This window comes from Hydra viridissima, unplaced genomic scaffold (genome assembly GCF_058129835.1).
Source record: "Hydra viridissima isolate aposymbiotic clone 2 unplaced genomic scaffold, HvirCarnegie_v1 scaffold_7, whole genome shotgun sequence".
NCBI classification, from domain to species: Eukaryota; Metazoa; Cnidaria; class Hydrozoa; order Anthoathecata; family Hydridae; genus Hydra; species Hydra viridissima.
The window spans coordinates 14,753,487-14,771,760 of record NW_028324306.1 but is presented as its reverse complement, the minus strand read 5'-3'; the positions used below and the strand labels follow the sequence as shown (position 1 = coordinate 14,771,760).

General features: G+C 29.2%; 2 protein-coding genes and 1 long non-coding RNA gene across 3 annotated transcripts; 1 reads left to right on the top strand and 2 right to left on the bottom strand.

Moving 5' to 3' along the window:
- Positions 1-2,535: 2,535 nt before the first annotated feature.
- On the bottom strand, positions 2,536-6,386 carry LOC145184676 (derlin-2-like). Its single transcript, XM_080060417.2, has 7 exons — positions 6,150-6,386; positions 5,413-5,478; positions 5,189-5,262; positions 4,134-4,227; positions 3,207-3,402; positions 2,998-3,088; positions 2,536-2,829 (listed from the first exon to the last, which is right to left on the bottom strand). Exons 1-7 carry the CDS (start codon positions 6,240-6,242, stop codon positions 2,733-2,735), a joined length of 711 nt encoding a protein of 236 aa, XP_079916543.2. The 5' UTR covers positions 6,243-6,386; the 3' UTR covers positions 2,536-2,732.
- Positions 6,387-7,674: 1,288 nt separating this feature from the next.
- Positions 7,675-12,428, top strand: LOC149886298 (uncharacterized). Its single transcript, XM_090092998.1, has 2 exons — positions 7,675-10,963; positions 11,808-12,428. Exon 2 carries the CDS (start codon positions 11,808-11,810, stop codon positions 12,111-12,113), a length of 306 nt encoding a protein of 101 aa, XP_089949124.1. The 5' UTR covers positions 7,675-10,963; the 3' UTR covers positions 12,114-12,428.
- Positions 12,429-15,359: 2,931 nt separating this feature from the next.
- On the bottom strand, positions 15,360-17,785 carry LOC149886297 (uncharacterized). Its single transcript, XR_016454103.1, has 2 exons — positions 17,507-17,785; positions 15,360-17,147 (listed from the first exon to the last, which is right to left on the bottom strand). It is a non-coding gene; the product is annotated as an uncharacterized LOC149886297 (long non-coding RNA).
- Between the last annotated feature and the right edge of the window lie 489 nt (positions 17,786-18,274).

Sequence of the window (18,274 nt, the reverse complement as noted above, 5' to 3'; positions counted from 1 at the left end):
ATGAGGAAATAAGCTCCGAAGACTATGCACATGCTCAAAACGTTTGGAAGGTATTTGGATGTGAAACGTTTAAAGATTACCACGAGCTGTACAACGTGTCCGACGTCTTGATACTTGCCGATGTCTTTGAAAATTTCAGAGACGTGTGTCGTACCTATTACAGGCTTGACCCTCCTTGGTATTACACCTCTCCTGGTTTGGCTTGGGATGCAATGTTAAAACTAACTGGAATTCAGTTAGAGCTTCTGACCAATATTGATATGCTTCTCATGGTTCAAAGAGGGATACGTGGTGGAATTTGCATGATCTCCAAACGACATGGAACTGCCAATAACAAATACATGGGAGACTCGTACGATCCTTCAAAACCATCTACATTCATTCAGTACTTAGACGCTAATAACCTTTATGGGTGGGCCATGAGCAAACCTCTTCCTGTTAGAGGATTTAGATGGATGACTGAAGAGGAACTTTTAAATTGGAAATCCATGCCGTGCATTCTCGAAGTTGATTTAGATTATCCTGAAGAGCTTCACGATTTACACAACGACTACCCTTTGGCTCCTGAAAGATTAAAAATTAATAAAGTCGACAAGCTCGTTCCCAATTTAAACAACAAAGAAAAATATATCATTCACCATGAAAACCTAAAACTTTATGAACGAATGGGATTGATCATCACAAAAATTCATCGTGGTATCACCTTTGAAGAAGAACCTTTTATGAAACAATACATTGACCTCAACACCCAATTAAGAGCAAAAGCTAAAAACGAATTTGAAAAAGAATTTTTCAAGCTCATGAACAACTCCGTGTTTGGAAAAACCATGGAGAATATTCAAAAGCATGTTGATGTTAGGCTTATTACCACGAGAAAAGAAGTCTTAAAATTGTCAAGAAAACCTAATTATGAGCGAAATACCATTTTTGATGAAAACCTGATCGCGGTTCACATGAAGAGAACAAAACTCTTTTACGACAAGCCTGTTTACTTGGGAATGAGCGTCCTGGACATCAGCAAAACTCTCATGTTTGAACATCATTACGACTACATGAAGCCTAAATACGGAGATCGCGCGAAATTACTCATGACCGACACTGACTCGCTCATTTACGAAATCAAAACAGATGATTTTTATCAAGAGATTGCTGACGATGTAGAAAGAAAGTTTGACACGAGCGACTTTCCTAAAGATCATCCTGCCATTCAAAACGCTGGATTCAAGGTTGGTTTAAATAAAAAAGTTATCGGAATGTTCAAGGATGAGACTGCTGGCAAGCAAATTAAAGAGTTTGTTGGGCTGAGACCGAAACTCTACTCCTATGAGGTCTTTAATGAAAAAGAAGAACACAAAAAATGCAAAGGGGTTAAAAAGAAAGTCGTTGAAAAACACATCACTCATCAAGACTATTACGACTGCTTAATGAACAAGAAAGAAAAACTCGCAACCATGAACGTTATACGATCATATCTTCACGATGTCTACACCGAAGAAATCAACAAAGTCGCACTCAGCGCTAACGACGACAAAAGACACATCTTACAAGACGGCATTCACACGCTAGCCATCGGACACTACAAACTAAAACCTTGTTTTACATTTATGGATTATGATAAAGTCTTTGCTCTGGAATAGCTTACGAAAAAAAAAAGAAACATTTTTATCCTAATCACTATCACACACACAATCTAATTACACTTTTATACAAAAATGGAAATATCAATGACTCACACAATCTAATTACACTTTTACATTTAATTACACAACGACATCTACTATTCCTTAAATATAGGAAAAGTATCAATGGCTCAGAATCCGCTTTTCATAGTAGTCACATATACAACTACTCTGAAGGTGTCACTATATTTCCATTTTACCTTTTTTTTTAATTAGGTTTTGTCAAAACTTGACCGACGCAAATACTATATTATGCTTATTTGGGTTTTTTTTTGGGTGAAGCCCAACAGCCGTTGACTAGAGAAAATTTGTGTAAAACTTCTATTATAATTATATTAGTTACTACTTTATGTCAAATGTCGTTTTCATTGTTTATACTTAAAAATGGGAGTCTAAATCCCTTGATATTATTTATTGGGGGGGGGGGGGGGGGGGGGATGAAACAGTGAAAACCTCGTTTAGCTTTTTATTTTCGTTGAAACTCTTTAAGTCCGCTTTAAATGTTCAGTTAATCATAAAAATACTTTTTTTTTCTATAAAAAAAACAAGTATTTTTATGATTAACTGAAAAAAACTAATTTTAGTTTTTTAAAGTTAGTGATTTAAATGAGCCAAAAAGTTGACGCTGTTCATTAAATCCTGCAACCTCATCGCATCATTTTAATGGGATCTTGTAACAGATTAAAAAATATACACGCAGAATATTACATCTGCTACTTACATTCAAAAAATCTTACTTTCGTACTATAGCCTCATGCAACATGCTACTTTCGAAATTTCCCCCACCTTAAAACACAGCTCGTCGCGCCAATAAACTAACAATAGATTAAATCCCAATAAGTAAACACAAGTTCAGTGAAATGAAACAAATTCAGTGAACTACTCCAATATGATGCTGTAGTTTTAAAAAATATTCAAAACACTAAAAATGCCTTTTTTTAATTACGAAAACAATAAAGCGCTGTTCACTTTGCTGAAACTCTTTATTTAAACGTTTCAAGTTCAGTAAAGCTGAAGTGCATGAAAGTTAGTTCAATTCATCAATGATATTATCTAATGCGGGGGATCGCCACCAAAGTTATAGCCACCAGGCCGGAGTTCCTCAGGAATTGGTTCATATTCAACTTCACGACGATCAAATATATTTTTGCTAAAATTAAACGCATGAATATTTGGCTTGTAATAAGTAGTAATTAGATCAAACTTAAAGATATAAATATTTATATATACAGGAAAAAGTACATTAACTAAATCTTTAAGAAAAATAATAAAAAAAACTGGAAACTGAGCATTAATAAAAAGAAATCTAATTAGTTACATAAAATCAGGAGCTTGTAGTATTCTGAATCCACCAGGTTTTAGAGGGAAAACATCTTCTAATACATAATACACATGACCAACTGCTATTCCTAAAGAATTCCATAAAAGTTAACAAAGTTTGAGGAACACAACTTTAAAATGTCAAAAAAAAAATTAAATTTAAAAATTATTTCTACCCTTCTTTAAAAAAATTGAGTAAACTTGTACCTATTAAATCAACTACTATTGAATTCCCAAGCATCAATGAAAAACCAAGAAGAACCCAAGGCAAATACGGCGCTTGAAAGTTCATTAAACCAAAGAAATTCATCCGAACATAAGGATTTCTTCTACTCCAAACATAAACTAACATAATTGTAAATGCCTGTCCCAAGAACACAAGGTTTACAAAGACAGCAATGCACGTTTTGTTATGTTAAAGAAATTAAACATTTTTAGATGTTAGCAAAAGTATGGTATTAGAAACTAGACATTTAATACTTTGCTTCTCATAAATATATGCATTATATAAAATACATTTTAAAGTGTCCCCATGGATTTAGTCCCCTTAATTTGCAAAAAATTCTTTCTTATTTTGAGCTCCCAAAAGGTTGTTGATTCTCAATTAAAAAAAAAAAATAATGATAATTTCTACTTGTGTTTTTGAATAATGGAGTGTCTTCAAAATAGTTAATTGACTTGATTGATGACATTACTAAGATCAGCAAAAACAATGTTTCTAGGTTATCAGGACAAAATTTACAAAAAAATACCTTTTCTAACAAGCTTCATCAACAAGTATTGTAAGTAAAATAACAGTAAGGATAATTGTGTTATGATATCAAAAAATTTAAAAACAAGGAAATATATCAAATAATTGGCTAGAACAATATTTTTTCATGATTCCTCCCTCATCCCCCCCCCCCCATCCCCACCAAATTTGCTTCTCCTCCCTTTTTGAACTTCTTTTAAACTTTATCCCTTCTTGATAATAAACCATCATTTCATTTCCCCTTTCTTTAGGAAATGGTAGGGAGAGGGATAAGGGTAAGGACATTACGATATGTTATATTAAGAGGAAAGTCTTATGACAAATCTTTGTACCAGACAATAAAATTTTATTTTATCTATTAAGTCGTAACAATGAAAAGATACTGACATAAAAAACCCTCCAAACAAAAACATTAAAAGGAAATCTGCTGTTCTTCCACGAAATGACCCCTCTTCCAGCATTCTACAATATCTATATCTATGCTCATGCTAAGGAAAAATCTCAATAAACCTTTTTTAATTTTTAATTAAATCCATTTATTGATATCAAAATACAAAAATTGTTTAAAGGCAGTGTCACACAACTTGCATTATTTCTGTTGCAAGTGCTATTTCCTAATTTCTTGTGCTGTATAGAAATAGGCTATTGTTTCCCAGAAAGATTACTTTTGCAACCAGTAACAAAAGATATCTAATTCCACTAAGAAAAATTAGGCCAATTTTAGATTTAGAAATAATATCTTATATTTAATTAAGTAATAAAAGTGTGAACCATTTTAGTAAATCAGTCCCCAAATGCAGTTTACCATTACATTCTCATAAAAATGTCTTTGGTAGCAGTCTTTTCAAATGCCAGATTATTAAAGTAAAAATACCCACCAAATAGTTCTACTAGCCTGGTCCCATTTTCTCAATTTTATCAAAATGTGTATCAAAAAAATGGACTTTGAGTAAGACACTACAAATAAATTGCAGTAGTTTACCAGATACAATGATGTTTCTAGCCTTTTACCCAGAATTAGATTACCTAAGAAGCCCTAAACCACTAAAAAAAAGCAGATTTCTTCTTACTGGTAAGCTATTTTTGGTGTTCCTTGCAACCTAGAGCCTAATCTATTGTTGGCCTAATCAATACACTGGTTTCGAACTTTCTCACAGAAAGTTTAGGAAAAGACTTTAAGGTACTTGAACTAACTTTATTTACAACTCTTACAAAATGTTTCATAAAATATATTATGATGCTTGATGGTGGCATCAGCACAGGAGGTGGGTGGGTAGGTAGAGGTTTAGTGGAACATTCCCAGAACTCCTTGCAGAAACTATTTTTATATATTTAAGTCATAATCAATTTGGAAATCACACTTGCCTCCTAGGAGCAAGAAAAAAACAACTATACTTTACAGTGAGAAATACAAATGTTAGCAATTTAAAAAAGATACGTGAATATCATATTAAATAGGAAATTAAACCCAAAGGTTCCAAAAAAAAGAAATGTAGTAACCAATCTCCATACCTGCAAGAATAACAAAACAAAAAGTAAATAACTTAAACAGCACTTTGATAAAAGTTAACTCAAAACTTTAGATAATTTATAAAATTACATTACAAGATAACAAATTTATAAAATATGTATTTTTAAAACATCAAAAAATTAGAAACTCACTTGAAAGTTTCGGAATATCAGATCAGGATTAAAATACAATTGGAACGGATTCACAAAGTCTAATTGCTAAAACAAAAAGGAAGGTTAAATAACTCTTGAAAGACTTAAATAAACCACTTTGTGTAACAAAATGATTTACCCAATACTCTTTTGAGTTATTTAAAACAGAATCTCTCTTTCCCAAATCTTTAATAAGAAATGATGTTATTATATTTACTTGCAACTTTAAAGAAGACAATACTAAAAATTTCTTGAGCATTAGTCTAGATTGACACAGTTAGTTCCTCCAAACTACCATCTTAATCAATCATGGGTTTCTGAGTGTAAAATTTGAAGGAATCTAACCAGAATGATAAATTCATTTCTTTTCAAATAGAAATTAATGCAGTTTGTAATTAGTTTTTGATTAGATTTTTTTCAAGTTCTTCTATGCACACTACAAAAGCATGCTTTCAGTCAGAATATAGCACACTACAAGCATGCTTTCAGTCAGAAAAACGTTAATACTCTAATTTTTTTTTTTTTTGGAAAAAAAAATTTAATTTAAAAAATTTATGAGATTAAAAGAAAGATATACGAAATATTGTAGTACCTTTCTAGCTTGCATTTTATCTATTTAAGCTTTGATTTATTTAACTGTTCTAAACATTAATATTTTTCTACCCTACAGTATTTTGATTCAACGAAACCCGTTAGTTGAAACCAAATGATAAGAAACAAAAAAGTTAAAAACTTACAACTGCTACTGTTGTCACAACACATGCTGTGGTGTATGCCCTAGTAACAACAGGAATTTGCATATATTCCTGCTGGAAAGATTGATACGCCATTTTTATAAAAGTTTGTTTTGGTTGCAGTGCGCATGTTTAAAACGTCATCATTATTGTGTTAATATACAGAACGAAATAGATTTATAGGAGAATAAAATGCCTTACAAGAAAGCGAGGTTATGGGACAGATTTCTGAACTAAATTTAATGATTTCAAAATCTCACCTCTATAATTGCGAGCATTGAGACGTTTTAAATTGAAATTTTATGTTCTGAGTCAGACTATAAAATTTTAATTTAAAACCACATGTACAATCGTAAGGAAAAGAAAATAAATTAAAGAAGGTACTTTGAGATAATCCATCAAAATTTTCATAAGGAAAATTGGTTTTCAACGGATATGGAAACACTATTCAATGTCTAAAAATCAAAAAATGCTTAAATTAGTAAAAGTTAAAGGAACTAATAAACATTTCTTAACCATAGAAACCTACATATTGAAATAAAGGTTTTTAGGGACAAAAAATCTGTTTCCGGTATTAATATTGTCATTTGACCATATAATCATTTTGTCTGGACGGTCAACTTGACCGGGAATCAAATATTTAAACTTTTAATGTTACAAATATAGTTTTTTTTTTTTTAGATCACGGAACTCACATACAACATATCACATTCGGAACATATCATATACGGAACTCATATACAACATATAAATTGAGATCGGACCACTCTGAGCGTCTTGTTGACGACACTCCCAACCAGTTTGACCAGCCTGATTTACCATTCTGCCTGGGAACGTAAGATTAATTTTTTTTTAAAAAGGAATCTATTTATGGCATAAAAATTGAAATTTGACTACTTCGTACCACATACCTACATGAACTATAGAGTTATAAATTGGACTTGGATTTATAAAATTAAAGAGACTTAATAGAAACAACCACTACAAAATTTTAAAAAAAGGTTTTGCTGAAGTAAAAAATCTTTGACATCCGAAGCCGGTTCCGATTCTCTTTTACTAGCGCTATTTCATCGATTAAACTGAGCAATAGGTCAGAAAAATACAGAAGCTTTTTCTTGAGTTCTCTGACCGTATTCTCTCGGTAGTTCTTTATTGTGAATGTTGAATAAAAATTGGTTGAGGTAATGTTGGTTGACGCTTCCCAGACAGCACACGACACTGGCCCAGAATTCTGCCGCGGTGTTAACTATATTAGTAACGAGCCAGTAATGGCGCGAGTCTGGCAAGTAGTCGTATGCCATTGCGATAGCATTTTTTTATTGGGCCAACACTGACCCGGTTGTAGTGGCTACAGAGTTTTGGCCGAATATCGTTTAGCCATATTTGTCATTATTCTGAATGTTTTCTGCATTATCCATGATGATATTATTAGGGTTGAGCTTTTACCAAAAATTTACCGGTAAATCGGTAAAATTGTTTTACCGATTTACCGGTAAAATGATGTCGGTAAATTTCGGCAAGTATTGTTTTTTTAATAACGTTGAAGGATGCTTGAAAATGTTTTAGAATGCTTGAAATGGCTCAACCAATAAATTAAAAATTTAATCAAAAATTTAATTTTCATTTTCCTGTCAACAAAGCTGCTGTTTCTTATGCTTGAAAAGTGATTTTGTTGGTTTAGTTTTGTCTAAACACTTTAAGAAAAACGTTTTTACTTTCTTGTGACATTTATCAATCAATGTATTTTGGAAAACGATATTACATCCACGGTCATTTACAAATAGTTATAAAACATAAAAATAGGGACAATATCACAGAAAAAATAAAATTACACAACATTTAAACATAGAAATAAATTTTAAAAAGTATATTTTTTTGTTACATCTTCGACTTTTCGAATTTATAAAAACGTTCCATGTTTTTCTTAACTTTGTTTAGCGTTTAACTTCTTTTTTTTTTTCAAACATTTTAATTTAAAGATATCTTTTTGTTGTATTTGATTGACATTTTTTTTTTCTTTTTTTTTTTTTTGGCTTAATTTTGTTAATGCTTTCATTTATTCTTTAATATATATATATTTTTGAATTTAAGAACAGGTTTTTGGACCTAAGGATAAAGTCTGTTTTTAGGGTGTACGAAAGGGTGTTCCGAGAAAGGACACACTGATATGTAATGGAATTTATTCCATGTTTAGTTATCTGTTTTTGTGAGATGGTTAAGTTGGAATAAGTGACTGATCTTAGGTTATGCCCACACCATGTCCTATTGTTAAAATAGTTATGAAAGATGGTAGGAAGAAGACCGTGTTATTGATCCCAGAAAAATGAACAATTTAGGAACTGGATTAAATCATAGAAACGAAGAACTTTGGATAAAAGATACAGGGTGTCAGAAGGGAGGTTTCTTGGGCTGAAATTAACTATTCGTAGTGCTCTATTTTGAAGCAAAACGACTTTAGAAAGACAGACGGTTTTAGATTGTCCCCAAACCTGGCATGCATATTGTAAATGTGAACCAAAAATTGAGTGATATATAGATAGTGATGTTTCAAAATTAGTGTAGTGTCGGTTTAATGGAATGGTTTAATTTGAGAGAAAGGTCATTTATGTGTTTTAAATGAAAGTTTCTCATCCATCACAATGATAAGTTATGTTACTTGACAAAGGCAGCTTTTGGCAATTTATTTTAAAGTTCAAGTAATTTGGAAGATTCTTGTTAGTTTTTTTAGAAAAGTTAGTATATTGCGTCTTAAAAATTACTATTTCTGTTTTTTTTAGTATTCAATGAGATTTTATTTGCGCAGAGCGATTGAACAAGACTGGACATATCCTCATTAATATATTTATTTAGTTTTTTGAGGGAGTTTGTCATTTATTGAAGATTTGTATTATCACCAAAATGATAAGTATTTGAATGTTTTATAAAAAGATTAAGATCATTGATATAAATGATAAAGAAAAGAGGGCCTAATATAGATCCCTGAGGAAAACCAATGCAAACGCTTTTAATGTCTGAGAAGGTGCCATTTAAAGTAACAAGCTATTAACGATTGGAAAGATATGATTTAAACCATTACAAGGGTATGCCACGTATACCATAATAGTTAAGCTTTGATGGGAGAATGTTATGGTCTACGATGTCAAGAGCTTTTTGTAAATCAATGAAAACCCCACAAGCAAAGTTTCCATTATCAAGAGCAACATTGATTTTGGTTCAGGAAGTCGTATAATTTACTATGCATAACTTTTTCAAAAATTTTGCTTAAATTAGAGGGAAATTGGACGATAGTTGGTGCAGTCAACCGCAGATCCTTTTTTGTGGACTGGAATTTGACTAAACTTGGGCCAGCTTGAAGACATCAGGAAATATTCCTTTGCAAAACGAATTATTTAATGATACTTAGTGGTTTGCATAGAATTTTTGACACCAGTTTAAAAAGTTTTGTTGGAAGGCTGTTCGGTCCAACACTCTTACCTTCAATGATAGTAGAATTTATATAGTCGATGGTTTCCTCTTCAGTTATTGGTGGCACATAAAAAGAGTTGCTATTAGGATTGGTCAGATACTTTTGAAAGTTGAATTTAGAATTTGGAATTCTGTTAGATAATTTTGAAGCAATCGTTGTAAAGAAATTATTAAAATGATTAGAGATAGCTTTAGGATTAATTTTGCATTTGTTGTTGATCAGTATGCTTGTTGGGGAGTAACTTTTATTTGGCTTTACATTTATCAGCTCTTTTATACCTTTCCAAGTGTTTTTTATATTATTGATGTTGTGGCTAAAAAAGCTTGTGTAATATTCTTTTTTTGCTAAACTTTATAAGATTGCTTACACTATTACAATATTGTTTAAACTTTATAAAAAGTAAATTTTTCTTTCTATAGTTTTTTGATTTTAAATATTTTTTATGAAGTTTATTTTTTATTGTTATTGACTTGAAAATGCCTTTTGTTAACCAAGGTTTATTATGACTAGTTTTTTGATTTTTTGTCAATTTTTTGTAAGGGACATGTTTGTTCAAAATACAATCAAAAATTTCGATTAACTTTTTAATGGAATAATTGACATCATTTTCTTCTTTTAGAAAGTCATCCCATTCTACTTAAAAAGTAATTTTAAATAGTACAGATGTTGATAGTTAGAAAAAGTACTATTTATTCAACGAAATGTTTTGTTCCTTGCAAGCCTCAACCTCTTCGCTTGATGCTCCTGAGTTTAAATGATTTATTTTTACAGAACCTAAACACAAAAATTTAACTTTAATACATGACTACATTGTGTGTATACATACATACATACATACATACATACATACATACATACATACATACATACATACATACATACATACATACATACATACATACATGTATAATAGTAACAAAAATATACTTCCCTTACAAAAAAACCCAGCGAACTTCCAGTGAAAGTTCACTGGAAATGTAAAAGTTCACTGGAAATGTAAAAGATCACTGGAAATGTAAAAGATCACTGGAAATTCACCGAGTTCGCTGGGTTTTCCGCAAATTTTACGACTTCGCTGGAAGTTCACTGGAAGTTTAACGAAAAACGTCATTTTATTTCCAGTGATCTAAAACCTTAGTGGAAATTTAGCGCTGATTTTCAATAATCGAAAACGCCGCGGGTTTCATAACTCAATATTGATATAACTTTTGCTAACATAACTTTTTTGAAATTTGACAGATATAACATCTTGAAAATTTTTTTCCAGTTTCTGTAATAAAGTAAACGTTTTTTTATATCTACAGTTTCAGTTTCTATTATTTTAAGTTCTACTCAATTTCCAAAACCACAGGTATGTTGTTATATATATATATATATATATATATATATATATATATATATATATATATATATATATATATATATATATAAGGGTGTCCCAAAAACAGCATTTTTGAAAATAATTTGTTCCCACCCCCTAAATGTGTTCTATCTAATACAAAAACACTAGGTTTAAAATTTTTTTGGAATAAAAAATATTTTAAGGAGTCCTTATAATTACAAAAAAAAAGTTTTTCAAAAATATGTCAAATATATATATATATATATATATATATATATATATATATATGTTCATACATATATATATGTTCATACATATATATATATATATATATATATATATATATATATATATATATATATATATACACGTATATATCCAAATAATTTTAAATGTATTCTTAAAATAGAGTGCTCAATGTTCTTAAAAGAACATAGCAATAATAAATTAGTAAAAATCATTTATCAAATTTATTTCATTTTACACTGTGTTTCATCAATTAAGACTCATCAGAATAGATATTTTGTAAGTTTTATAATTTTCAAAAGAATATTAAATTTTCTGAATAATTATAAAATTTAAATAAAATTATAAAATTTTATTCCGCTTAAACACCTTCATTTAACATATATATGCATTTGATATTTATATATACATCATACACTTGATAAAAAATTTCTCATCAAATAAAAGTATAGTTTGTATTGTATATACTAAAGAATTAGCTGTAAAATAAGCATCATTATTATTTAAGCACAATAAGGTTAAGCACAATAGTTTCTCTTGTTCTCTTTCTGATGTTAATCTTGTTTAACTAAAGTTTAATTTTACCTGCTTGCCTCTTTTATTTTAGATGTCTAGAATTGGTTGCTACAAGAAATGGCAATCAGGGGAAGTAAGTATTCCAAGAACAACACGTTGGAGGATGTCAAAAGTTAACTATGCTCAACAACAGAATGAGAGTACCTCTGATGACAATCATTCTATTGACGATGAATTTATGGATCATTTATCTGACTTAGATGAACCAAAAAATGAAACAATCAATAATGAGTTTGATGAAAATGAAAGTTCAGAGAGTCCACCTCTGTATCCTGGCTCAAAGATAAATGTCTCTAATGCATGTTTATGCATAATGACTTTTGTTTTGCGTTGTTAACTCTCTTAACTATTTTATTGCCACACAGTGTTTTGCCTACATCTAAATATTTGTTTTTGAAGTTTTTTAAGAAGGAAAAAGAGTTATATGAAAAAGTTTTTTTTTGTGATGTTTGTGAAGTTGCTTTAAGTCTTAATAAGCAGTGTCCAAAATGTTTGAAATATTTTACATCATCCTATCTTCATAAGAAATGCAATTTTTTTCATATTTTAAACATAAACAAACAGCTTAAAAATACTTGCGATAACAATTAGATACATTTAGCAGATCTTGAAGAAAATGGGCAAGCAACAATTAGACTTGTTGTTAATACTGATGGAGTTCCCGTATTTATGGCTCAGATTTACAAAATCTGAGCCATAAATATAGCCATAAGATCAATAAAAAAACAACATTTACTTTATATTAGTGAATTTACTTTTTATTTTCTTGTTATAAATTTATGAAAGTTTGTATTCATACTTAAGGTAGTTTATTATTTATACATTGTATTTTTATTCTAAATATCGATATTTTTAAATAAATGTTATATTAAACTTTTTTTTTTCCTATGCTTAATTTGTCTTATTTCGCGCTTCACGGTTTTAAATATTTAAAATGTTTATGAACGTTTTAAAAAAAATATATCCTAAAAAATAAAATTCCAGCGAATTCGCTAAACTTCCATTTTTTATATATAAAAACATGAAAGTTAACTTTCATAGCTAATTAGCTATGAAAGATCACTGGAAGTTCACTAGAAAAGTTCACTGGGAGTTCACTGGGTTTTGGAACAAGATCACTGGAAGTTCGCTGGAAAAGATCACTGGAATTCGCTGGGCTTTGGAACAATTTTTCACTGGAAGTTCACTGGGTTTTTTTGTAAGGGTTAAAATACCAAAAGTATTTCAAAAATCTAATGCAAATAAAATACAAAATCAAAAACAATTTATTAAACATTTATGGAAATCATTTTTATGCCATTTATATTAACCAAATATGCTAATTATATTTACCAAAGTAATTTTTCTCATTGGCGGCTATTGAATGTATTAATATAGACAATGTTGTTATATAATTGTTATTATTAGGAAAAAAAATTACATAAGACACTAATAAAATTAACTTAAATAAGTTTAATAAATATTTTATTTACCATCTTAAATAAAACTACGTATGAAATAAGCATATTAATTTTGTTAGTAATAATAAAAGAAAATAAACTTTGTACAGATTTCAATCAATTAAATTATAACAAGTGAAGCAAGGGTGAAACAACAAAACCATAATCAACTTTTAACAATACATACTTGAGAATTCTGTCATCTAAAATTGCAATATTTTAAACTTTATCTAAATGTGATACTAAAAATATTTCTAACATACTTGAATCACAGATTTTTTAATACTAAAATCTTGCAAAAGACACAGAATCAGCCAAAATGATATTTTGCTGCTTACAAAGGTAAACCATCGATATTCAACTGTACATAAATATTTGAAAAATTTGCAACTTAATCATAAATGTGATTTCATATATTTGTTAAACTAATTGCCAAACCAAAATAAAAATAATCACCACCTACTCAATGTGCAATTATGAAATTGCATTTAGTTTTAAAACTGTTCTCAAATCTTTTGGCAAACTAGGATGAAACAGATGGAGAATACACGGTAAAGATGACAAAGCAGTCAAATTAACGCTAAACTAAACAGCCCAATCAGCCAATTTAGTAGTCAAATCTGATGAGAATGTTTCATCATCATTATCAATACTAAGATTTTAAATATGATCAAATTCAGTTTCAAAATTAACGTTGTTATCAGAAAATATATTAACTACAGTTTCAAAAACTAAATCATTCTACAATATTTTCACTTATAGCAGGAAAATTGTCTTTTGTAGATATATATGAGGGGGTTAAAGCTATCTCATTAATGAGTTCTTCAGATTAACTATTACACAATTGATATCTTCTTTAAATGTTTGTTGCAAGCATTTTAAAACAACTCAAGCTATATGCATACCAACAACAACAATATATTATCCAGAAGTTAAAATAGAAAATTATATAAAGATTTAATTTAGATGGTTTACTCTTATATGCAATTGCTTAAATGAGGAAAGTGACAAAGTTATTTAACAAATATAATGCAAATAACAATAAATTTACAACCAAGGTCACTTAAAAATAGCTTAAAACTAATTTAAATAAAATAAGATTATTTAATGACAAGTTATAATAAAAGAACATATAGTAATATTAAAAATAATAATAAGTTAATAACAGCAATAACAACAATATATATATATATATATATATATATATAATCAATATAAAAAAGTTGTTTATTTAAAAACTTGATTATCTTATAGTTATTGGGATAAAAGCTTTTTATCTTCTAACCTTTAAATAGCCTTTTCTTTGTACCATTTTCGTTTTATTGTTAAATCAACATTTTGCATGAATGTTATTCAAACTGTTTAATTTAAAAACATAGGTAACATTTATACAAAATTACTGTTACAATGTGTGCTAACATAAGTGAAACTTACATTATTTACATTATACGACATCCAAACTTTTTACAATAGTATTTACTACTGTAAGTAGTATTCACTACTGTAAGAGTTAGGATGTAGCAAATGTTTTTACAAAAACATTAACATTAATGTTTTTACAAAAACATCAACATTTTGTTGTAATAGCAAACGTAAGTTTGCTATTACAACAAAAGTTTGCTATTATTATTACAATATGTATTGTAATATTAGCACAATAAAAGACAACAGCAAAAGCAAAAAAATTACAAAAATTTGTACACCTTTTGTTTCGCTTCTATAATATCATCATGGATAATGCAGAAAACACTCAGAATAATTGAGGAGCCCATCTACAAAACGCTCTAAGTCCAAGTAAATTGATTTTGAGAAATCGAAGGAAAACTGCCCCATGCCTAATTAGTGCTCCAAAAAAAATTGTGTTCGTTAAATTTGTATAATTAAATAGACACTATAAAATCACGAGCATAAAAAAAGATTCAACTTTACTGGATCTCGAAATAAACCTTTTTGAAATATGGACTTAGCTTATTTTGATAATGTCAGTTGGACTTAGATTATTTTGGAAATGTTTGGTTAAATTCTCATGGCTTGTTATTTTATTAAAAAGCATTGAAATATTTATTTAACTTGTGCAAATTATAGGTTTTTAATTATTATACTATAAATAAGATAACGGAAAAGGAAGTATAAAACAAAGGGAAAAACAAAATATTGTTTTTATTTAGAAACTGATCAACAACAAAACAAAATTTGATATACAACAAAAAGTTAAACATGTCTGCTTGCAGCATCTTCATCAAGACAACTGCATATAGTACCTTCCTCATCTTCTAGGCGTTCTTTTATTAAAGAATCAATAACAACACTTTTTAAAAAATTAAAACGATTATCCAGCTCCCAGTTCACTCCTGCATGCACAAGAATTAAACTTTTGATATCTTTCTTTTTAGCATCAGCAACTGGGACTCCTTTCTGAATCTGAGATGGATAAGAAAAACAGTCATGCCCTCTCTTTGTTATAATCTGAGGACTGTTCAGAAAAAAATTAAAATTTGGTTCTCCTTGGACTTTAATATTTTTAAGTGATCCTCTTGTGATAAAAAAAGCGTTTATTTTCCTGAATTTTGATTGGCAATGGTTTTTTAAAAACTCTTAGTGATACTGATTTAAAATCTAACACACTCCAGTCTCTTTCTGCAATTTTCACTTTTCCTTGTGTACTGTAAACATTATAGTACTCTTCTGGGGAATATATTCGCTCAATCTTTTTAAGCTTTTTTTCTAAAGTTCCAAATACAAGGTCACAAGGCAAAAATGTATGTCCTCAAACAGGAAACAAAAGTTCAATTGTTTTTACTAATGCTGGAACCTGTCTTAACAGCCAGAACCCTGCCATATAAATTAAAGCAACATTTTTATTTTGACCACCACATGCATCAGAAACTAAACGAAGTGTCTATGCCATCCATGTTTGTATTGCAGAGCTTGTCAAATACTGCACTGGAACAGGAAGAACTATTCTTTTTGAAATCATTCTCATTCCAAGTATAGATTGTGACATTATCTGGATTTAATGATCTGTTATTTTTGTTTTCTACAACACAAAAGTTGTATATGTATAGTTGTCTACTGTAATAAGCTTGCTGATCTGGAACTTTAGGAATGACTTGGTTTTGTTGATGGTCAAAGCAAATAATTTTTAAACCATCTCTCTGCTCCTTATAAAGATCATAGAATGCATTTGCTCTACGCTTATGAACAACTAAATCAGTAATTAAACTGTTCTTCTTTTCTAAATTATTTTCAATCTTTATTTGGTTTTGATTTCTTTCACAAAATGAACATGCATCTGATTTTGGAGAACCAAACCCTAAATTAAAGTTGCTTATAAAAACTTTTCAGAAAAATTCATGTCACTGGTAGATTGGGTTCCTTATCTGCATACAATTTCCATACTGTTTTAATACTTTTAAGCTCTGATGGTAGATTAAAATTTTATAGATTTCTTTCTGCTATAATGACTCTCCCTTCCAGGAAGAGTCTTTATAAATTCTATCACAGCCTTTCACTTATCCTTAAATTTGTGGCTCTTTTTATTACCACCTCTGTTTTCTTTTCTAGGATTACCATGTTTAAAGAAATGTTTTGCAATATTTTGAACACGAGTTTTACGAACATGTAAGCATTTTAGAAAAGTGTCTTTACAAACATGCACTATTTGTCTGTTTTCTTTGTCCATAAAATAACTAATCTCACAATTAGACCTATTTCTCATTTTTTGAGGATAAAATTGCTCTTTTTTTCTAGATCGTTGTTTTTTCTGAACAGACAAAAACTTTAGAATATACTTGTCTTGGTCACATTCTTTGATAGCATTATAAAAATGAGCATTAAAAAGGTAGAGGTCAGTATTTTTTATTTCAGAACATTTGTATGTCGTATTGTGGTCATGTTGGCAATAGTATTTTGAAGGTGGTTTTGGTCCATGCCTAAAAATTAAAATGTAAACCTAACATATATATATATATATATACATGTATATATATATATATATATATATATATATATATATATATATATATATATATATATATATATATATATATATATATATATATATATATATATATATATATATATATATATATATATATATATATATATATATATATATATATATATATATATATATATATATATATATATATATATATATATATATATATATATATATATATATATATATAAACCGAATCATACAAATTTATCTTCTATATATAAGATAAATTTGTATGATTCTGTTTGTATAAAACTTTTAACATTCATAATATAAAAATACACTACTTACCTTTCAACTTGTTTTCTTTTCCTTGCGTTACCCTTAGTAAGACGGTGGCTTGCTTTTCTCCAACAGCTATAAAACCTTGTGTAATTTCAGTCATTTTTTTCTATGTGAATATTAAATAAAACTTGAAGCGCTAACAAAAAGTGCGCTAATCTTTATATAAACGCTTCTGTTATTGATTGCTAAAAATTTTTTAGCAATCAATAACATTTTTTAGTAAAAAATCATAACGCCATTTGATTAGCTGCGGACTTAAGACGTTTTGCAGCTGTAACTTAGCGTGTTTTGAAAATGATGTGATATTTTCCCTAAATATTTTTAGGACCTAGAGTCTTTATTAGATCTAATATTTAAACAGATTATAGATTTCAGCATCTAAAATGTAGAAATGTAATTAACTCATTTTTTTTTTTTTTTTTTTTGCGACTTAGCGCGTTTTGCAGATGGGCTCCTCAATTACAATTATGGCTAAACGACATTCGCCCAAAACTCTGTAGCTGCCACAATCGGGCCAGTGGTTTACTCTTATAAATCGAAATCAAAACAGGCTCACACTTGAAAGCCAAATTTCGGTTACGGCTTAACTTAACCGAAATTTCGGTACTTTTGGTTTCGGTGGTTCACTAGTTCTGAGTCTGCGAGTTTTTGTGCGTTGGTTTTGGATCGGAATTGAGCAACCAATTTTCCACTGTTGAAAAATGTGAGGTTGAGCATTTTGTTCGCCCCGACGATTTTCAATATCTTCTGTTCGCGTTCTTTTGTTGCTCTTGG

Bases quoted from the DNA above. Each gene is read 5' to 3' on its own strand.
- LOC145184676 (XM_080060417.2), bottom strand. From the start codon at position 6,242: ATGGCGTATCAATCTTTCCAGCAGGAATATATGCAAATTCCTGTTGTT. The intron at 5,479-6,149 runs GTAAGTTTTTAA...TTTTTGTTTTAG, and splicing joins TTGTGACAACAGTAGCAGTT to CAATTAGACTTTGTGAATCC. The intron at 5,263-5,412 runs GTGAGTTTCTAA...TTATTCTTGCAG, and splicing joins TGATATTCCGAAACTTTCAA to GTATGGAGATTGGTTACTAC.
- LOC149886298 (XM_090092998.1), top strand. From the start codon at position 11,808: ATGTCTAGAATTGGTTGCTACAAGAAATGGCAATCAGGGGAAGTAAGT.